Source organism: Ceratotherium simum, chromosome 2 (assembly GCF_057802395.1).
Source record: "Ceratotherium simum simum isolate JZ-2026a chromosome 2, ASM5780239v1, whole genome shotgun sequence".
NCBI classification, from domain to species: Eukaryota; Metazoa; Chordata; class Mammalia; order Perissodactyla; family Rhinocerotidae; genus Ceratotherium; species Ceratotherium simum.
The window spans coordinates 22,737,603-22,756,949 of record NC_141901.1 but is presented as its reverse complement, the minus strand read 5'-3'; the positions used below and the strand labels follow the sequence as shown (position 1 = coordinate 22,756,949).

Genomic DNA, 19,347 nt, shown 5'->3' with positions numbered 1-19,347 from the left:
AAATATCTAGAATATTGAATCAAAACAGTGTCAGAAAGGGCCGGCTCCGTGGCTTAGCGGTTAAGTGCGCGCGCTCTGATGCTGGCGGCCCGGGTTCGGATCCCGGGAGCGCCCCGAGGCACCACTTCTCCGTCCAACGTGAGGCCGAGTCCCACGTACAGCAACTAGAAGGATGTGAACCTATGACATACAACTATCTACTGGGGCTTTGGGGGGAAAAAACTGAATAAATAAAATCTTAAAAAAAAAAAAAAACAGTGTCAGAAAATCAGTTTCTCTGTATCATTTCTTCAGCTATTGCAGAATGTTTTACTTGGAGCTAGAGACTGGGTGACCAGTTCGTTACCAGATAATCTTGTCTATTTTTTTTTTTAAGCCAGACTCTGGATGAGAACACAGGCTTTAAGAGCCAGTTTGCATCCTGTGCCTCATAGTGGAGAAGTCCAACTTGTAAAGTTAGCCAGGGGTGGAGATGTGAGGGGACTGGCTTCGGGCTCTCATCTCTTTGTCTCTCTCTTTCCCAGGCCATTGCAATCATGGAAGTAGCTCACGGCAAAGATCATCCTTACATTTCTGAGATCAAACAGGAAATTGAGAGCCACTGAAACTATGCCAACATGTTAGTTCTTATTTAAATACTAGTGCAGAAACCTCCAAGGATTTGAATATTTCATATCGTACACCTCACTCCAGCATCTCTGTAAAATCATTGGAATGAAAACACTACTTGCACTTAAACCCTTCACGTGTCTTACTTGGAAGTTGGTCTTAATCTTTAACCTTAATTTTTGAATGCCTTTTTTTCCTAAGAGATAATGTCATGGTTTCATAGATTATAATATACTTTGGACAGATTGAGTTTAAAAGATGCAATTATTTTTCCCTTCATGCCTATTGTAATGTGCTCAATACAGCTAAAGGATGAAAGAATAAAAAAGATAATACTACTTGAAGTTTTTTTCTTCTGTCTGTGGGAGGATTTCAAAGTGGTGCTGGGAGCCGAGTCTTGGGGTGGACATCGCACCTGGTCTGCATCAGGTGGTGGGCCCAGGCCTCCCCCGGGCGGGGCCTCTGTAGCCTGCAGTTGCTTTCACAGTCCAGTGGAGGAAGAAAGCAGGAAGGTGCAAGAAGGGAAAAAATGGTATCTGTGGTGGAGAACAATTCATTGACTGGGTGCCCCTCCCTGGCAAGAGAATGTGTTTGTTTTACTTCTTCTGTCTAGTGTCTGGTTTCCCTCTGATGCATATAGGTGCTTAATGCATGCTTCTCTTCCTTGGCTTTTTTTTCTCATCTGTCTGAAAGCAGACTTTTCCATCTCTCACTCTGTTGATTGTTCTGTGGAGTACTCTCCTTGTTTGGAAACACTTCAGGGTAAGCTTAAGAAGGAAAAAATTTTCCTTACCAACTCTGTGTTATTGAGCAAACACGGATGGCTCCCGGCGTGGCCAGCAGGAATCCAGCTTCCCCACAGCCTGGACAGCAGCAACCTGGGGATTGTTTGTTAGCAACCGCGGCAGAGAGGGGCAAGGCCCAGAGCGGTGCGCTATCCGGAGCTCAGGGATGTTTCTCTTAGGAGTTTCTTGTAGTCCAAAGAGAGGAACTTCCCCATTAGGTAAGAAAGCCCGATGGAGTTGATACTTCATTTTTGTTTCATAGTGGTAATCTGCAGACAGCTTGAACAGCTGTAAATCTGGTATGTTACCCCTCCTTCCTCATCTACACATGCAGGTCTCACACACGCAGTTAACTGCACACAGTGGGATTCAGCAGGTAGAATGCTTCTCTTGTCCAGTGAAGTGCAACAGGACATTCATTGAACACCTACACAACGCTCTGTGTAGCTCTGAGTGCGTAGATGCGTAAGGCACGGTCTCGGCTCTGGGGAGCGTAGTGTTTTCAGAATGCGAATGTAGCCGAGCCTAAAATAAGCTCTATAGGTTTTATAAAATTTATAAAATACTGTCTCAATTTAAATAATACAAACATATCTGAAAGACATGAGCTGTTCCTTCTTCCTCGCTAGTACCACTCCCAGAGGTAACCACTGTAAACAGTTGGCTTATGTGGTCCCAATTTTTCCCCTGCCTGTATAATGTACCTATATAAATAGATTTAGAAAAACACAGGCAGAATGGTACTGACATAGTTTGTAATCTGCTTCTCTGACTTAACAACATGGACCTCTTTTCATTTTGGCATTCACCGATTTGCGTCCTTCTGTTTAGAGGCGACTGTGTATGTCATAAGTTACTCAGCCATTCTCCTATTTATGGATGTGTGGTTTTCCCACTTTGCTGCTGTTATAAACAATGCCACAATGAACAATCATCTTAGACATAGAACTTTGCTGACGTATGGTAGCATTTTTGGAGACAGAGTCCTAGAAGTGGAATTTCAGGCTCAAATAGTGGAAACATTTTTTTTGCTGAGGAAGAAAACATTTTTTTTTGCTGAGGAAGATTGTCCCTGGGCTAACATCCGTGCCCATCTAACTAACTCTGCTTTATAGCAGATGCTGCCACAGCACAGCTTGACAAACAGTGCGTCAGTCTGTGCCTGGGATCTGAACCTGCGAACCCCGGGCCGCCGAAGTGGAGCGCGCGAACTTAACCGCTATGCCACTGGGCTGGCCCTGGAAATATTTTTTTATTTGAATAAATATGGCCACATTTCCTTTTATAAAAAACTGCATCAGGTACCAGTAGGAAATAAAACTTGTAGTATTTGTTTTCCTCTACCCTCGTAACACTGTATCATTAAAAAAATTTTTGCCAATCTAATGTGTGAAATATTTTGTTTTATATGCATTTATTAATGAGGCTGGGCACTTTTTCATATATTTAGGAATTATTATGTTCCTTCTGTTGATATTCATGGCCATTGCCTATTGCTATTGATGTCTTTCATAATAATTTCTAAGAGCTCCATGTATATTGGGATATTTGCTCCTTGTCCTGTATCGAAAATATTTTTCCCGATTGTCCATTAACTTTATTTTTCATGACACTTGCTGTACAAAGGCAGATTGTTCTCATCTTTAAAGGAAGAAATAAAACTTTTTTGTTTGATCTATCTGGAATTGTTTTATTCAATAGTAAGAGATCCAATTGTACTCTTTAAAATTTTTAATTTTCAAAATTGCTAGCCATTTAGGCCAGCATCATTTATTGAACGATGTATTCCCCTGCTGATTTGAATTGGTACCATTATCATTGCCCTAAGACCTAAGTTTATTTCTGCACTATTTCACTCTATTGATCTATTCGGATACCAATAAACTAGTCTTAATTATTGTGGCACTGCAAAACTTTTAGTACCTACTAGGGCTAATCTTCTGTGTTCTCTTGAGTTTTTCTGACCATTCTCCCATGTTTAACTCTCCAGAGTACTTGAGAATCATTTGGCCAATTCCTCTCTGGGCCTTTTCCCGTCTCCCCACAAAAGTGGTGCTGTGATTTTATTACAATTGCATGGAGTCAGTGACACACAGAGACCTGAGCTCTTTCTCACATGAGTCTTTCTATCCACGAATGTGGTGAGTTTATCAGCTTGTCTATGTTTCGCCTTAGAGGGGTTTAGTTATGTTTATACCAGTCCTACACATTGTTCTTAATGCCCAGATTTTATGTTTTCTATAGTTATTATGAAGGAGCTCTTTTCTTCTATTAAGTCTGACAAGTTTTCCCCATTTGTTATTAAATAAAATGTAAAATCACATAACATAGACATGTTTGATCCTGGTTTGGTCATTTTATTACATATTTTTATGTTTTTCTTATATTTATCTTTGCTCTTTTGGGTTTTCTTCTCTTTTTTTTTTTTTTAAATTTCCTTTCTCAGCTCTGCTAATAGTTTATTTGGAGATAAACAGGTCTACTAGTGGTTAGTTTTCTCTCTAAATTATATGATAAGACTACTTTTTCTGTTTATCAACCAAAGAAAATAAACTGACTCTATTCACTCAGTCCATGAAAGAGAAAACAAATTAACATATGCACCTTTTCTCTGGCCATTCCACTTGACTTCGTGCCATTTTCATTGGCATTTTGTCTGTTATCATCTTTTTTAACACTATGTGGCTTTTCTTTCAAGAACTATAATTGTTTTGTTGCCACATCACTGTATACACAGAATTATTTATATGTTGAATGAGATTTGCTTGCCATCTCCTTCCACCCCAGAGTGGCTCACAGGATTCTCATTTTCATAATGGGGAACAAGCTGGGACTCTGGTAGGTCAATGACTCCTTGAACAGTGACAGGGTTGTACGTGGGTTTCTCACAGAAGTGGTTATATTGCCCTGTGACTTATCAGAGATACATAAAGCAAGCATCCACCCTCATCACCAGGGGTTCATGTGTATGTCTGTAGCAGTTGATTGGCTGAAAATATGGAGCAGGACAGCCACCTTTAAAGCTAGAAATGAGTTGGGCTGTTAATAAAGTTGAAAGACAAAAATAAGACTTTGGGTTCTGTATCCGCCTGGTGCTTATCTTTTCCAGGTCAACAGTCTGGGATCTGAGTAAATGTCAGTTGGAGGAAGGGACATGCAGCTTAATAAGGGGTATCACTGCATTTGTGAAGAAGACCCATTTCTATGTATTCTTCATTGGCCTAGCCACCACATTTCAAAAGGTTTCTTCTAACAATGACAACTTTGGAAATTTCAAACTAAAATTTCAGTATGATCAAGTTATACAGGAATGAAAAAGGGGTGGCAATAATAGGCTTTAAAAAACTGAGAAAGGAGATTTTCTCAGAATAGCAGATTTTTGCCTATCCTAAAATAATCCTAGATGTTAAGAGATGTAGGTACTTTCAACTAATGCAAACATACATAGTACGGAAGAGAGAAGATGCAACTGTTCTCTCTGGGAAAAAAAAAAAAGGTTTATTGCATATGGAAATCAATAGATATCTTTTACAAAAAAAGGTTAGAATAAAGATCTCACATTTGTAAAGGCACATATGAAACATTTAAAATCAATGACAAGGGCAGTGAGAATATAATATGCAACTACAACCAATATCTAAATAAGACTTTATAAAAACAGATAGGAAACAGTGCAAAAAATACTGTCAAAAGTCAGTTTTACACACCTCATAATTGTGTATAAAACTGGCAAGCATAAGCTTATTTACTGATATAAAAAAGCACATAGAATGGCATGCATAGTTTTATTTAAGGCTCTTAATATTACCAAATTGAGAGGGACTCTATATCCAAGTGAAGTTGACATGAATATTTAGATAAATCACTCCCCAACTTAGGGAATGTCCTATAAACTTCTCACTCCCTCTCTCCCCTTACAAGTGTAGTTTGTTGTAAAGAGACTGGACTTCCATCTTGCAAGGTAGCAAGTGGCCACCACGGGGAGAAGAATGTGTTCTCAAGATCCCAAGTCCCAACCTGGAATGCATTTCTCATAGCAACAACATAGCGGGTAGTTCCATTTCCAGGTCAGCCCACAACAGCCAACCAGATCTGGCTGACATTTCAGCCGTGTTGGAAGTCAGAAGGCTTCTGTGGGCTGACTCAAGAACCTTAAGAACAAACTGGTTTCTAAGTTGGGGACTTGTCTGTACATCGTTTCAAAATGAAACCTATTAAATGTCAGTTGTTTTGAAGGATACCACAATAGTCCAGTGAAACAAACTAGATTAGCCTGTTATTTGACGTAACACGAGTTACATAAAGTTATAAGTTTAATAGTCATCTGCATATGTAAACCTTTCTTTTTTCCATGTAAGTAACCTTAAGCAGGTTAGTTTGCTGAAGGAACAAAGGATATACACAGGAAATCATCTCTGATGAAGAGGAAGCTTACTTCTGAAAGCACACAGTGAATAAATTTTTAAGATTCCAAACAGTGGCAAGAAAGTTCTGTCAAAGGAAACTGCAGTAACATTTCACAACATTCAAGGTGAAAAAGAAATGGCTCTGAATTACAGTTTTCAGTTCTCTGCTGAAGGTATTTATTAGCTGACCCTGCAGGTGAGGGACGGGGGAGGCCCCTGAGAATGCTGAGAATGCCGGGCACCCCTGCTCTGCGTGCGAGCCACCCTAGTTCAGCTCAAAGCAGGATTCCTGAGATTTTAGCAACATAGTTCCACCCCAAGGCACAAAAAGACTCTGATCCAATCTTTTCAGCTTTCTCCTCAAAACCTTTTGTCAGGTGAGAAGGCATTTGTGTTTGCCTGAAGGAGGAGGTTGGGGATAAAGCATAGGGTAAGTCACAGGTTGGATGAACAGCTTACCCTGTGCCCCCCTACAATAACTGAGAACTGATCACAACTTGTAACTGTTCCTGGAGAGCTCAGAGCTTTACCTGTCTCACCACAAGGGCCAGTCTGTGTAGAGGGTGTGATGAAGAGAACATGGTTCAACAAGAAGAAGCTAGAACAAATCGATCTGACTACACACGTCACCATGCCAAATGCAGCCACTGTGAATCTATGTAAGTCCACCTTGGAATAAACTACCTAGTACGGCTGCAATCATCCTTCTAAACAGGACTGAGAATCGAACCCATCTTTTCTTTCATCTCTTCCAGTACTGAGTGATAACATCCATCACCAGGGGGAAGCAAGAGTGGGTAAGGGCAGCTTCCTGGTTGCCGACAGCTTCCTAGCTCTTTTCATGCTGCTTATTTCCATTTGCCAGATCTTATTCCTTGAAACTATATAAGCTTTTAAAAATTAAAATTAGATTTCCTAATTACATAATTTGGAGAGGTTTAAGAGATGGATTCTCTATGACTAGATTTAACTATTTTGTAGAGGTTGCACTAAAAGAGTAGGGAAAGAAAAGAAAAAGGGTACTGTTGAGAGCTGATCCACAAGGCAAACGAAAAATAAAGAAAGGTCGGCACAGCCCTAAAGGAATGAGGTGCTCTTGGTATCAAGAGGGTGACATCATAAAATAGCCCCGCCCATGCCCCCCAATGGGGCAAGGAACAACGGCAGTCACTGTACTGATGTCCTCCCAGTTTCTGTGCCCTGATTATAAACATGACGTGCTATAAAGGGGAGTACACTCTGCAGCCCCCCTGGGGTCGCAGGAGAGAGGAATCAAGATGCACAGGAGCGGTGCTTGCTAACTCCAGAACACCCTGCTAATAAGGCTGCCAGGAAAGGAAGGGCCGCCAGCAAGCGAGGGGAGACAGTATTCTTGAGCTGCAAATCCAGGCACCCATCAGAACCCATGACATTCATCAGGCTCCCAGCCGCAACAGTAAGGATGGTTTAAAACCAGGAGGAAGGGTGAAACAGATTCCAGCACTGCAGCCCAGTCTTTCCTAGGGGTGCCACCTCATTGTTTCTGTCCCTCTGGCCTTACAGAAAGGGAGGTAGGGAGTAGGAGAGACATTCCGGAGCTCCAAAAATTATTTGTGAATCAATAAACTTTTTGATAGCAACTTCAGGGCTGATCTAAAAGCCCTTCCTCCTCCCATTTATAGCTCTTCTCTGGGCAAGCTTATGGCATTTTTTGGAAAGAATGACCCTGGTGGCCCAAAGTATGGCCGAAGGAACAGTGACTTTCTATGCAGATGCTCGTCATACTAGGCTGCACATCAGCTCTAGCCCTCCTGCCTTATAACTAAATATCTTTGAATGTATTTTTAAAATGGAAAGGCTGACTAAAGCTCTGAACAGTAGGAACTGATGCACACCCTTCCCTTTCCTGCACAACAATCAATTATCCAGTCTTCTGAAATCGATTGATGCCAGATACTCAATGCCAGGCTCATGGACATTTTAATAGAGAATTTTTTAGTTTGACCTTGTGAAAGAAGATGCAGCTATATTAAGCTGAAGATAAGAAAGGTAGTCAGCTGGATAAACATGCACACCCACCTGAGCTTAAAACGCAAATGCAAAATGTGAGAGCAGGCAGGATGAAGGTTGAGTATTAGGCAAGCTGGCTGTTGAGTTTCACAGGACCCCATGAATAACCGTGAATTTTGGGGCAACACATTTGGGCTGGCAGAATGTGATTGGATACACCCTCACATTTCTCCCAGGCACGTTGCTGTTACTTTCAACAGATGTGTTAATAAAATCTTTTACCCTAGAATATCTTAAGAGGCTGAGGCAAAGACAAGAACCATTCTGCTTTCTTGCTCAGAGTCCAAGGGAAGTGTCAAACAAAATTTAACATCCTAGAGATCCACCCTCTAGGGCCAACTAGTTTTTTACCCATAAAGTTGTAGCCCACTGGAAAATGTGTGTGGTATCCATGGAAAACCTAAATGTCTCCATTTGGAAGCAGTGCTGGATTAGTAATTCCTTAGCTCATGAAAAGAAATCACTAAATTAAGAGGATGATGAGGGTCTGAAAAAAATCCACAGGCAATAAAATAAAAGACAGCAGCAGAAGAATCTTTGGTAAAACGTGAGGAAGCTGAATTCCCACAAAGGGCCACTTTAAAAGCCCAACAGAGTGGTTGGAATGGGTGGTTACTTGGTGCTTCTGGAAATTTCTTACTCTAGGACCTCAACAGTTATTCCTGACACAGAGGAGGAATGAAGGAGTCTAAACTCCCTGGCCACACATCTTAGAATGCCCTTGTACCTGCCTCCCCCCATCCACATCAAGTGATTGACATATCTCTCCAAAAAGAAAATCAATAACTATACCCACTTTCACCATCAAACACACCACTCGCAGTGGAGGAGAGAGATTAGAAAGCACATTCTGCTTTCTGATCGAGGACACCTTCAGGCCCACACATCATGTTCCATAACCACTGGGCTGAGGTCAGCTAATACAGATTGTACATCAAGAAATGATAGGAGTTGAAAACCTCATAGTGATGTGCCTGATGGCCAACCCTGCCTATGAGAATCGACAGTGTACTAGCATCTCTGCAAAGAGTGACTTCCAAGCCCCAGGAGACGGCCCACTCACCGAGTGAGGTAAGGGTCACTACACAAGACAGCAGGTTCACAAAAAGAGCCAAGAGCCCACTGCACACACTTTCCTGTTCATTAGCACTTGTGTGGAGAAATGACATATGGCACGCTGGGATCCATACTATCCCAGGGGGAAGAAACAAATGGTACATATTAGGTTGATTCATGTGAAGTTCCTGTCATTGTAAATAAAATATGATCCAACTATTAGAAATGTCATATGGGTCAACCTATATTAAGCTGGAAAAGATAAGAAAAGTAGGCAGCTGGATAAAAATGCTGACCTACTGTACCCACTGGAGTTTATAACTGAACCGCAAAAGCTGAGAGCAGGCAGGATAAAGGCTAAGTGAGCACTGGCAAGCCAGTGGTCAAGTCCCACAGAACCCCTCCCAGCAGAGCCCACAAAGATCTTCTCCAGGCTGATGGAAGAAGGGGCCAGAGAAGGCCAAGTGACTCTTAGGCAAACAACGACAGATTAATTACAGTCAAAAAATTAGTTCTTCTCAATCTAGGACCACAAAGCTTGTAAAAGTAAAATCCTCTCTGTTTAGGCTCCTTGAAAGCTTATTACTCAAAATATTCCAGGTGGAGATGTTTTCACTTTCCCTAATCTTGCTGTTCACCTCCAACTGAGGGGAGGAGCTCATTCCTCTTTAGTCTCTACAAAGAAATCAGCGTTTGACATCCGTCTCTAATGCAGCTAAATCCTCCTTTACTTCCTATCCAGGGAAAGAGGTGTATATAAATGTAAATGCTACCCAACGGTGGTGTCTCCTTAGGGCCCAAGGAAACCAATAAGGCTCAGCAGGACCTGACTCGGCTTTGCCAATAGGCTCAGCTCAAGGATGAAGACATCAAACTCAGCCCCCGTGATCCAGGGACCACAGCAAACAAGGATGAGCACTGGGTCAACGTATCCAAATGAGCGTGGATGAAAGAAACAAAACATTTCAACTGGAAAACTTCAAAACTAAAGGCCTGAAAGTGTTGGATGGCTTTGTTGTGAGACGGTGTCTTTTTTTTTTCCCCTCCATTTTTAATTTTCTCCCTTCAAATACAAACTACAGCAACAAACCCTGACAGCTCCGGCTTCAGACTTGATACATCATCAGGAACTCATTCCAAAAGCTCTAACTAGATAACTAATTTAATACACTTTGCTTCAAGGTTTATTCCTTGGCTTGCTTCCCAGATAGAAAGCATCTCTGGGCAATTATTATGCAGATGCCACTGAAAGGACTTTAAATGGCTGCTGCTAATTTAACGGGAGATATGTTGGCATTTACTGGAGATGTGAAAAGGAATGCAAAATGTGCTAAAGGACCAAAAGCTTTTGTTTTTAAAAATGAAATATGTGGAATAACTTTTAAATGTTTTCCTTTGGGTTTCAATATAAACTTTGGCTAGGAAATTGGATATTAAACCTACTTCTTCCCTGCATTTTGTGCATTAATGAATATTCCCGTAGCACAAAGTGGCAACAGTGGATGGCTTGAAAGAAGGACCATGAGTGATGAGCTCAGAGAGACAGCAGATCTACAGGCTGCCCACGTGTGACTTCATTTTAACAGTACCCATGTTGGGGCCTAAGAGACGAAAGAGAAATACTGATGATGTTCATCAAACAATAAACCAGTTAACTGCAGACCAACTGTTAAAACATCCCTAACAGCAGACTATCCCAAGGATGGAAAGTCTCTAAGGAAAGGAAACAAATACCTCTCTGGCTGTTGACTATCAAGTTCTGGGCGTCTCACAGTGAGGGTCAGGAGCTCTGTTCCACTGAAAATGCAAGTCATACTAATGGTTTTTTTTTTTTAGAACATACACCGAAATCCCAGAATCTACAGAGTTCAGTTGAAGTTATACTCTTTGACTGATTCTGCAGACCTTGAGAAGGAGTAAAAGAGAGGAGGCCCTCCATCTCCAGACAGTCTGAGTCTAAATACAGAGAATCACCACAACCCCTGGCCAGATGTGAAACTGAGTTGATTCATAGGCTCAAGTCGTTCATCGGGAATCGGCCTCCACACCCATCTGCTGGTACGTGGTGACTGAAAGTCACAAAGGCACATTCTTTCTGGTTGGTTTGATGCTGTTCTTTCTTTGCATTTTCAGTTCAGGAAAAGAAAAGCAGCAGTGGAGGAAGGGAAAATGGAACACCACAATGGTCAATCCCAAGACCAAAACCACAATTTAAAAGTTGCATTCAAGAAAAACTAGACAGTAGAGACGAAAATTCCCCAAAATTCAGCAGGAGGGAAAATGCATGGAAGATGATTTATTGTGGACGAACCTCAGAAATTCAGAAGGACAGTGAGCAGTGAAGGCACAGGAAGAGACCAACTAAGAACTGAGCTTCAAACTGAGGGCAGCATTAACGCCCCAACTGACCAGAGAGGGGGTCATGTGGAGAAAAGGAAAGCAGCAGAGGACTTTGTGCGAGACAAATTCCACCATCTTCCATCAAGTGGGCCCAGATTTGGACTATAGGGTCCTGAGTGGGCTTAGTTCTGCTCTTGTAGGTCAAAGCCTGGAGATGACAACAACATAGTGGGGGTCCCACTTGGTGTGGCTCCTGGCCAGGCCCCTGCTCCCTGAGTGCCAAACAGCCCCCATAAATCAGCCTTCCCAACTGTTTCCTTTAGAACCTTTCCAATGACTTCGTGACTGATGGAGAGACAGAATGCACCCAGCACCTCGACCTCAGGCCCTCAGCCAGCACACACATCAGATGTGAATAAGAAACAGGATCAAGGGCCCGCCTGTCTCCTTTCTCTGGTCCATTATCTTCTCTCTATCAGGCAAGAGGCCTAGCTGCACAGATGGCCTGGCCCGGGGCCTCAAAGGCCACCAGACTGGGGCCACTAAGCAAACAAGGAGGAGCAGCATATACCGAGGTGCAGTCCCCGGCAGGGAGACCAGGCTCCAGAGCCCAGAACAAGGAGGGGTTGAGAAAGATACAACACGGAGCTCCTCACTCAGCCTGGGCAACGGCAATTACTACACCGTAAAGGGAGGATTTCCTCTAGCTGTTCCCATCTTTCACTCAAGCTTGGGGGCAAAAAAGAGACAACTGAGGGTGAGGGCAGAAAGGAAGAAGAGAGGAAACTGTCCATCAAGCCTCACCAGTCCCAAAACTCTATTCACTCTAGAGGACAGTGTTTTCTCCTTCAGGAAAGGGTCTTGCCCCTTACCTTTACATTTCAGGATAAATTCATTTTCTTGCCATCTTTGATTTGGACATAAGCAGTTAAGCTCATGAATTTCAGTTGGTTGTAAATCGGGCTACAACTTCACTAGAGATGCATTCCTTTATGCCTCTGTCCCCAAAATGTCCCACCAAGCAACCTTCCCTACTGACGTATTACAATGCAGATCAGTCATAACGTGATTCAAATGAAAAGTACTATATTATTGTGAAACCTGTATTACAATGATTCACAAAAGTTATTGCAAAGGGGAAAAAAATAAATTATCTCATATAAAATAATACATGATGTTTTGAATAATCTTGGCTCCCATCTTCAAGGAGCCCGTGGCCTGCCTGCTCCGGCCATCTGCAGCCTGCTGGAGGAGCAGATGTTGTCTGGAGGTGCCTCTCCATCTGCAAGATGGAGCTGGGTTCCTCTTCCAGGAGGCGGATCGGGAGGTTAAATGAGTCTGGAGTTCTGGAGGAATTGGATGAGGACTTGGTAGACAAACTTGTACTGAGCGATGGTCTGGATCATGAACATCCTTTGCTCCCTGAGGAGCCTCAGCATCATGGGCACCTCCACCTTCTGCAAGAAAACAGAAAAAGCACGGGATCCTGAGATGCAGAACTCGCCTTGGGTCATTCCTCATTCCCTCATCCAAGAAGCATTCGCTCACTCCCCACGTGCAGGTACAAGAGAAAGTGAAGGACTTGGCCCCCTCTGGGTTTTCCCAAACAAAGACTTTACACCAGCGACTGGAGAACTGGGTCATCGTTTACCTCTGGTGTGATATTTTAAATACAGAAGCAGTGGACTGTAATTAGTATTTGGGTGGTGAACATGATGTAATCTCTGCAGAAACAGAAGTATAATGATGTACACCTGAAATTTATACGTTATAAACCAATGTTACAATAAAAAAAATTAACAAAGATAATTTAAAACAAGTAAATAGATAGATAGATGGATAAATAAATAAATGCAGACGAATCTGTTAGAGAAAACACAGAGGCTGGAGTTAAACCCAACTGGTACTCAACTCTACCATGACCCAGTGGTAGGATTTCAGACATCTCTGGGTCTTAGCTTCTTCACCACTAAAATAAGGATAATGATGCTTTCATCTAATGGCAGTGTGGCCTCACCTAAGTCTGCAACATTTCCTCAGCAATAACATGGGGTGATAAATAGTACCCACCTCACAAGATCAAATGATGAAATGCATGTAAAGCATTTAGCACAGTGCCTGGCACACAATGAATTCTTAATAGACTACTCATTATTAGTTTATTAATATTAAGGAAATAAGAACAATCATGCCCATCCTACTATGTCACAGGATCATAATCATGATCAAGCAAGATAATTCACATGCAAACCTTTAAAACGTCAAAGCACAGTCTATGAATGCCAGTCACGTTTGGAGCAAAAGCCTTTAATTAAAAACGTCTTGAGTAATAAATGAGACTGCGTTATGTGTTAGTTTGTTGAGAATACAGAATTATCTTCAACGGAAGGGAATTAACAGGGTGGGTTGTGGTGTCCGAGCAGACCAGAGGCTGTCCCAGTGTCCCCTCACTTGCATCACTTCCATCCTCCTGGACCAGCCAGGACAGAAGCACCTCCGAGCCAAGCATACCATCATGGCCTCGCACACTCCCCCTACTCAGGCAAACGACCACACCCACGAAGTTATCAAGGACAGAGCAAGCACCGAAGTAAAATAACAAAAACTCAGCTGGATGCCTTTTCTTACTTGACTTTCAAACTTTGCTTTCGAAAGTAATTTCAGCTATTTCCAAACTTTGTGTAGCTACCACTCATCCCACGCCATCCTTATGAGTTGCTCTTCTCCAAAACCAGTTAAGTAATGCATGCCACAGATTTAAAAGGGACCAAGTCAAGTCCCTGGTAATAAGGAAAGAGAAAAAGGCATCTGAATCCTCAAATGATTAGTCAAAATATAGAGTCTAGACCATAAGCTTCTGATGGTAACTAGTGGGTCTTTGCCTAAACTATACTCCAAAGTGACCGATACCATGATATACAACGTAGAGCCACCTAATAATGAACTTAATGAACATAACATTTGATGAGCATTACTCTGTGTTGGACACTGAAGATACAAGGATAGAATAAGGCTGCTCTCCCCATGACCATCGAAGGCTTTGACAGAGAGGCAGGGTCCCACAGGAGTTAGGAGCACAGGCTCCAAGTCAGGCTTCATCTGCTGAATCCAGCTTGGAATGTGGGCACATTCCCGTATCTACCATTGCCTCAGTTTCTCTTCTGTTATGCAAGGGTGCTAAGAGGACCACTCTTACAGGGTTATTGTGAAGGCTACTTGGGTTAATACTGTAAGGCTCTCAGAATAGTACTGCCATAAGGTAAACACGAGATACACAGGTTTTGCTGTTGTTAGTGCCACAGCAACGCTGTGTACAGCAGAGCAGAGCCCTGCCAGGTCTTTCTGCGTCATCCTCTCACCTTCCAGCTCTACATCAGACAATGCTCCACTGCTATTCACAGGGTTTTCATAGCCAATTTTTTCAGAAGTAGGTGGCTAGGTCCTTCTTCCTAGTCTGTCTTAGTCTGGAAGCTCGGCTGAAATCTGTCTGCCATAGGTGACCCTGCTGGTATGTGAAATACCGGTGGCACAGCTTCCAGCATCACAGCAGCACGCAGCTGCCACAGTATGACAACCGACAGACAGGTGGTTGGTTCCCTGACTGGGGAACGAACCTAGGCAGCGGGGTGAGAGTTCCATATCTTAAACACTAGACCGCCAGGGCTACCCACCAGTCACCTCCACCACCTTCACCACCATCTCCTCCACCTCCTCCTCCCCCTCCACCACCACCTCCCCCACCATCACCATCATGGTCATTACCATCTCAACAGCCGGTAAGACTCAGCCGCAAGGACAGTATATTATCTGATATGGGGCAGTTTGGAGACAAGACAAAGAAGGCTCCCCTGGTCTCAATGAAAGAGACCCAGTTGCCTTGAAGATTCATTTCCACAGGCTCTGCTGTCATTGCCCCTAAACCCAGAAAACATGAGGCAGCTGATTCCTGCTCAGAAGGCATTCTCTCCTCCCCACTCTAGGAAGGAGGGATAATGTATTCAGAAAAGCAGCAAGATCAAGACGTCTTGCTTTTTGGCTAGTGAGAACCTGACCTTTTGTAATGAGCTAACCTGGGGCAGACAGCTAAATCCAGGGGGCCAAGAGAGAGTCCTGCAAATCGTAAAACCATTGTTGTCCAAAAAAATGTATGGGCATTAACATGTCATGGCTAACATTCAGTGACCAAAAGCAACGGGCCACAAAGATGCTTCTCTGAGCAGCCTGGAAGAGTCCCCTCCTGTCCCCACCTCACAGCTACCCGACCTCACTGTCAGCATCTTCGTTCCAGGAAAAAGTAAAGGCATTTCACTGACAAAATCAAAACTACGAATTACAGCCTAAAACATAAAGTACGCTAAATCCAGAAGCCATGGAAAGAAGGCAGGAAAATTTGGACAGGAGAAAAATAGGACACACAATTTCATATTTTTTTGTCAAAACCTTTGTTTAAAAACAAATTAATAAACTAAAATGTCCCACTCTTCTCCCAAAATAAGGGTTTGAATCTTACTAGCAAGGGCTGAACGTGCGTCGGAACAAAGTAGAGATCTTTTTTCTCCCCGACCATCTACCAATAGCAATTATGGGAAATGGGACAGAGAAGGCTGGCTATATATATGCTAGGGGAAGGAAAGTGAAAAACATGAGTCATCTTGCTATCTTTGAATATCAATGGGAACAGAAGTCCTTTCTGGACTGACCACGTTCCAGCAAAGAATGTTCTGGCATGCAACTGGGCATTGAGGAAATCCGCTATGTTCGGACACACCATAAAGAATTTAATCACCCTGAGCCCTCACCAAGTCCATGCAAGGCCCTAATGGCCAAATCCCTCCATCCACCCATGCTGGCCCTGACATGTGTTGTTCAGGTTCTCCGAGGCCAACCACATCTGGGGATCAGTGAGCCTTCACGTCATCACATCACTGAGGCTCAGACTTTGATGGGTCTCCAAAGAGCTCAGAACAAAAGGATCATTCATGTCAGACAAGCCATCTCAAGTCAAAAAGGAAGAAGAGGGAGCAGAGGAAGAGCGCACAGGGAATGGAAAAAGGAAGGGGAATTTGGATAAGAAAGCTGTGTAAGTGGGGAGGGGACGATGAGGCCCCCCGCCTCCCTGGAACCCATGGGTGCCACCAGCGGAGCTCGGCTATGCTCAAGCCATATGCACACTGATTCCACTTTATCTTACTCCATCCTCCCAGAACTGAGTGGCTTTGGGACTTAGTGGCAAGTTATTCACTCTACTGGAGACTTCTACCAGTGACAGGGTATAGGAAGCAAATAATCAAGAAATATAATGTGAGACAAAAAGGTAAAAATGAAACATTTGTTATGTAGATTCTATGATGGGCCTTTTGCTCATCAACAAGATGTTTGTTTTTTTTAACAATAGGCCACATTTAGTAAAACCCCTCTTCTCCTAATTTTTAGCAGCACAAACACTCCTATGTACAGACTGAAAGTTTCCAAAATTATCTTTTTATAGGCAGGGAGTTTAAAAATCCTTTGAACATGTTTAAACTTAGCATTTATTGTTTTCTTGGAAGTTTAAAAAAACAAACTTTGTAGGGCAGTATTTAATCTGATTTTCAAACCATTGGTGCTATTGAGTAGATACATATATTCTTATATAAATTCCTTTGCAGAATGTGCATTACCGTAATTTTAAAACTACTGAACCATTTCAGAAGTTTCCTTTGATTCTTTAAGCTATAATTTGGTTGAACAAGAACCAGATGATACTGGCGTTTGCAGGCAGAGTGAAGACAGGAAATAACTCTGGGCCAGGAGGTAGAAGCCCTCACTTCTCACCTTGGCACCACTGCTTAAGAGCCACATGGCACTGGACAAGCCACTACATTGTTTCTGGGCCTCAGTTTCCAAATCTGTAAAACAGGAGGAGGGACACGTGCCTGGCTTCTCTACCTGGCTGCCCAACTAAGAAGTAAAAGCCCTTTGAAAGCCCTAAAGCCCCATGAAAATAGAAAGCAGAAGAACCATTCTTTAGCCTTGGATTGCTGTCTGTCTCAGCTCCACGAAATTGAAAGGCCCTCTTTGTAACTCGCTGACCCACAGGAAGCGGTAAGGGATTGCCACGCACCGTGTGGGTGCGAGCTCAGCTGCAGCCCACTCCTACGGGGAGCAGAGCTGGGTGTCCCGCCTTGCAAAGGCAGGCCCTGTCTGTGCACTCAGATTATCCACCCTGCCAGTCTGCTAAACCACACCATTGCCAGTCTAGACAAGAAGAAAGTCAGGACAAAAATAAAAAACCTCCTTTAAATAAAACCTCCCTCTGAAGAATGAAAAACAATTTTAAAGCATACACATCTTTACATAGGATTTAGGCTAAAACACATCCCAGAAATGCAAGATGCATCTAAACTACGTGCGATCAAATAACCCGCCATGGAAAATTACCCACCATAAGACCAGACCATCTACAAAACACTGCAGCCTTTCCAAGTCGATGCCGACTAAGTTCAGATTTCCTAAATGTTTCCTATCTCACACTTTCATCTCTTCTCCTGTATTATCTGGGTATCTACACAGAGCAGTGAAAGACAAAAGATAAGGAAGTCTGAAAATGTCAGAGTCCAACTAGGAATCATGAGTTTGGAAAACTCTCGTCAGGAGAGAGGAAATTAGGCACTGGAAACGAAAGGGCACAGGCGAAGGTCTGGCCGTAGTGTAGATTTATCCCCAAGGTGGAGTATTCAGAGAAACGCAGAATGACTCACTTCATTATGCTCCAGGCAGTAGATCATCAGCTCAGAGAGAATGACCACGCCGGTCCTTCCCACCCCAGCACTGCAGTGGACGACAATCGGAGGGTGCCAGCTCTTGGTGCCTTCCAGCATGCTGTTGGTATGCCGACGGACCGACTGGATCTCCTCCAAGTAGGCTGCCAGACAAAATGCAAATCTTGTCACCCAAGTCCTACATGGCTTTGCATACAAGTGAGGGGGGGAGAAACCTGATGGTGAATCTTTTTTTTTTAAGTGACAATAATTTACAGTTCTTACAAGACACTAATTATTTGGCTGGTACCCACTGTACAGTCCTGGATCCAGAAAGGACCAGCTGGGAGTCAATTAGTCCATGGGAGGATTTGTTCTTTAAATTAAATAGTTCTTTTTTAAAAATTAAATTCTGTTTTCCCCTCTGCAAATCCCAAAGTCCCCCAAGCAGATGATTCTCGACATTACTTACAGCAATTCGTACTATTAACAGACTGGGATCAGAACACCAGCTAGGTCCCCTTGAAACGACCGCCTGTCAGAGCCAATTTCTGGTGGGAAGAGCATCCATCTGCCCCTTCTTTCTTCCCCTCACTGAATGAGTGAATGTCAACTGAGGCTTGACTTCAGTTTTAGATTTAAAAATAGACTTGGGGGGCCTGCTTTTCAGCTTGGATTCCATGTAGTTATGTGAGTAGCTCAAGATGAGCCCTCCCAGCCCCCTACCCCGCTTTCTGGAGGCAATGTGTGTGGGGTGGAGGGGTCATGCGACCTCCCCCATCCCTTCCAACATCTGCCTAGCTCAGCAGGGCCGCGCGGGGTCTGTGCAGTACTCCAATCGGGCACAAATGAAAAATTACAGCAATACAAGCCTTAATGACTTCTTTTTTCATGATCATGAAAAAAGGAAAAGTATATAAATGTAATCCTCAAACAGACCAAGAACCAGAAAAAGTCAACTAGTAATTGACATTCAGTAGTAGCTAGCTCAGGGGAGAAACAGATTTGAAGGTTGCTGATACTCAGAAAACCTCATCCTAATGCAGCACCGTAAAAACAAGACTAGGGGAAACGCTCAAATTCCTGAAGGGGGAAAAAAGTGAGTTCAAACCATTTTAGTAATTTAAAGGTATATCTGTTTACATACAATTAATAAGAACTCCTATTTTCCTTTATAACCTTATTAATTACAAAGTCATCTAAAGTAGTTTACAAAAAAACTCTACTTTATTACCACTACCACCACCACCACCACCAGTAATGGAAAATGAGACAGACCAAAACGAAGAAGAGGGAAGACAATCTGAGGCGACTAGAGAGAGTAGCAGCCATTGGGTACCAACAAGAGCTAAATACTGTGCA

General features: G+C 43.0%; 2 protein-coding genes across 3 annotated transcripts in view; one reads left to right on the top strand and one right to left on the bottom strand.

Moving 5' to 3' along the window:
* SMYD2 (SET and MYND domain containing 2) overlaps window positions 1–947 on the top strand; it is a 49,408-nt gene extending 48,461 nt beyond the window's left edge. The window contains exon 12 of the mRNA XM_087439126.1: window positions 525–947. Coding sequence (XP_087295252.1) covers window positions 525–605 — 81 coding nt within the window. The 3' untranslated portion in view covers window positions 606–947. The remainder of the gene's footprint in view (window positions 1–524) is intronic.
* Window positions 948–4,875: 3,928 nt separating this feature from the next.
* The window catches only part of PTPN14 (protein tyrosine phosphatase non-receptor type 14), a 176,354-nt gene continuing 161,882 nt past the window's right edge, over window positions 4,876–19,347 (bottom strand). Inside the window, exons 18-19 of one of the 2 annotated variants that reach the window (XM_004424908.3) lie at window positions 17,986–18,149; window positions 4,876–12,702 (exon numbers count right to left, since the gene is read on the bottom strand). In XM_004424908.3, coding sequence (XP_004424965.1) covers window positions 12,574–12,702; window positions 17,986–18,149 — 293 coding nt within the window. In that variant the 3' untranslated portion in view covers window positions 4,876–12,573. Of the gene's footprint in view, window positions 12,703–16,836; window positions 17,134–17,985; window positions 18,150–19,347 lie in introns of those variants that run through there. The other variant, XM_087439116.1, reaches the window with a different exon arrangement.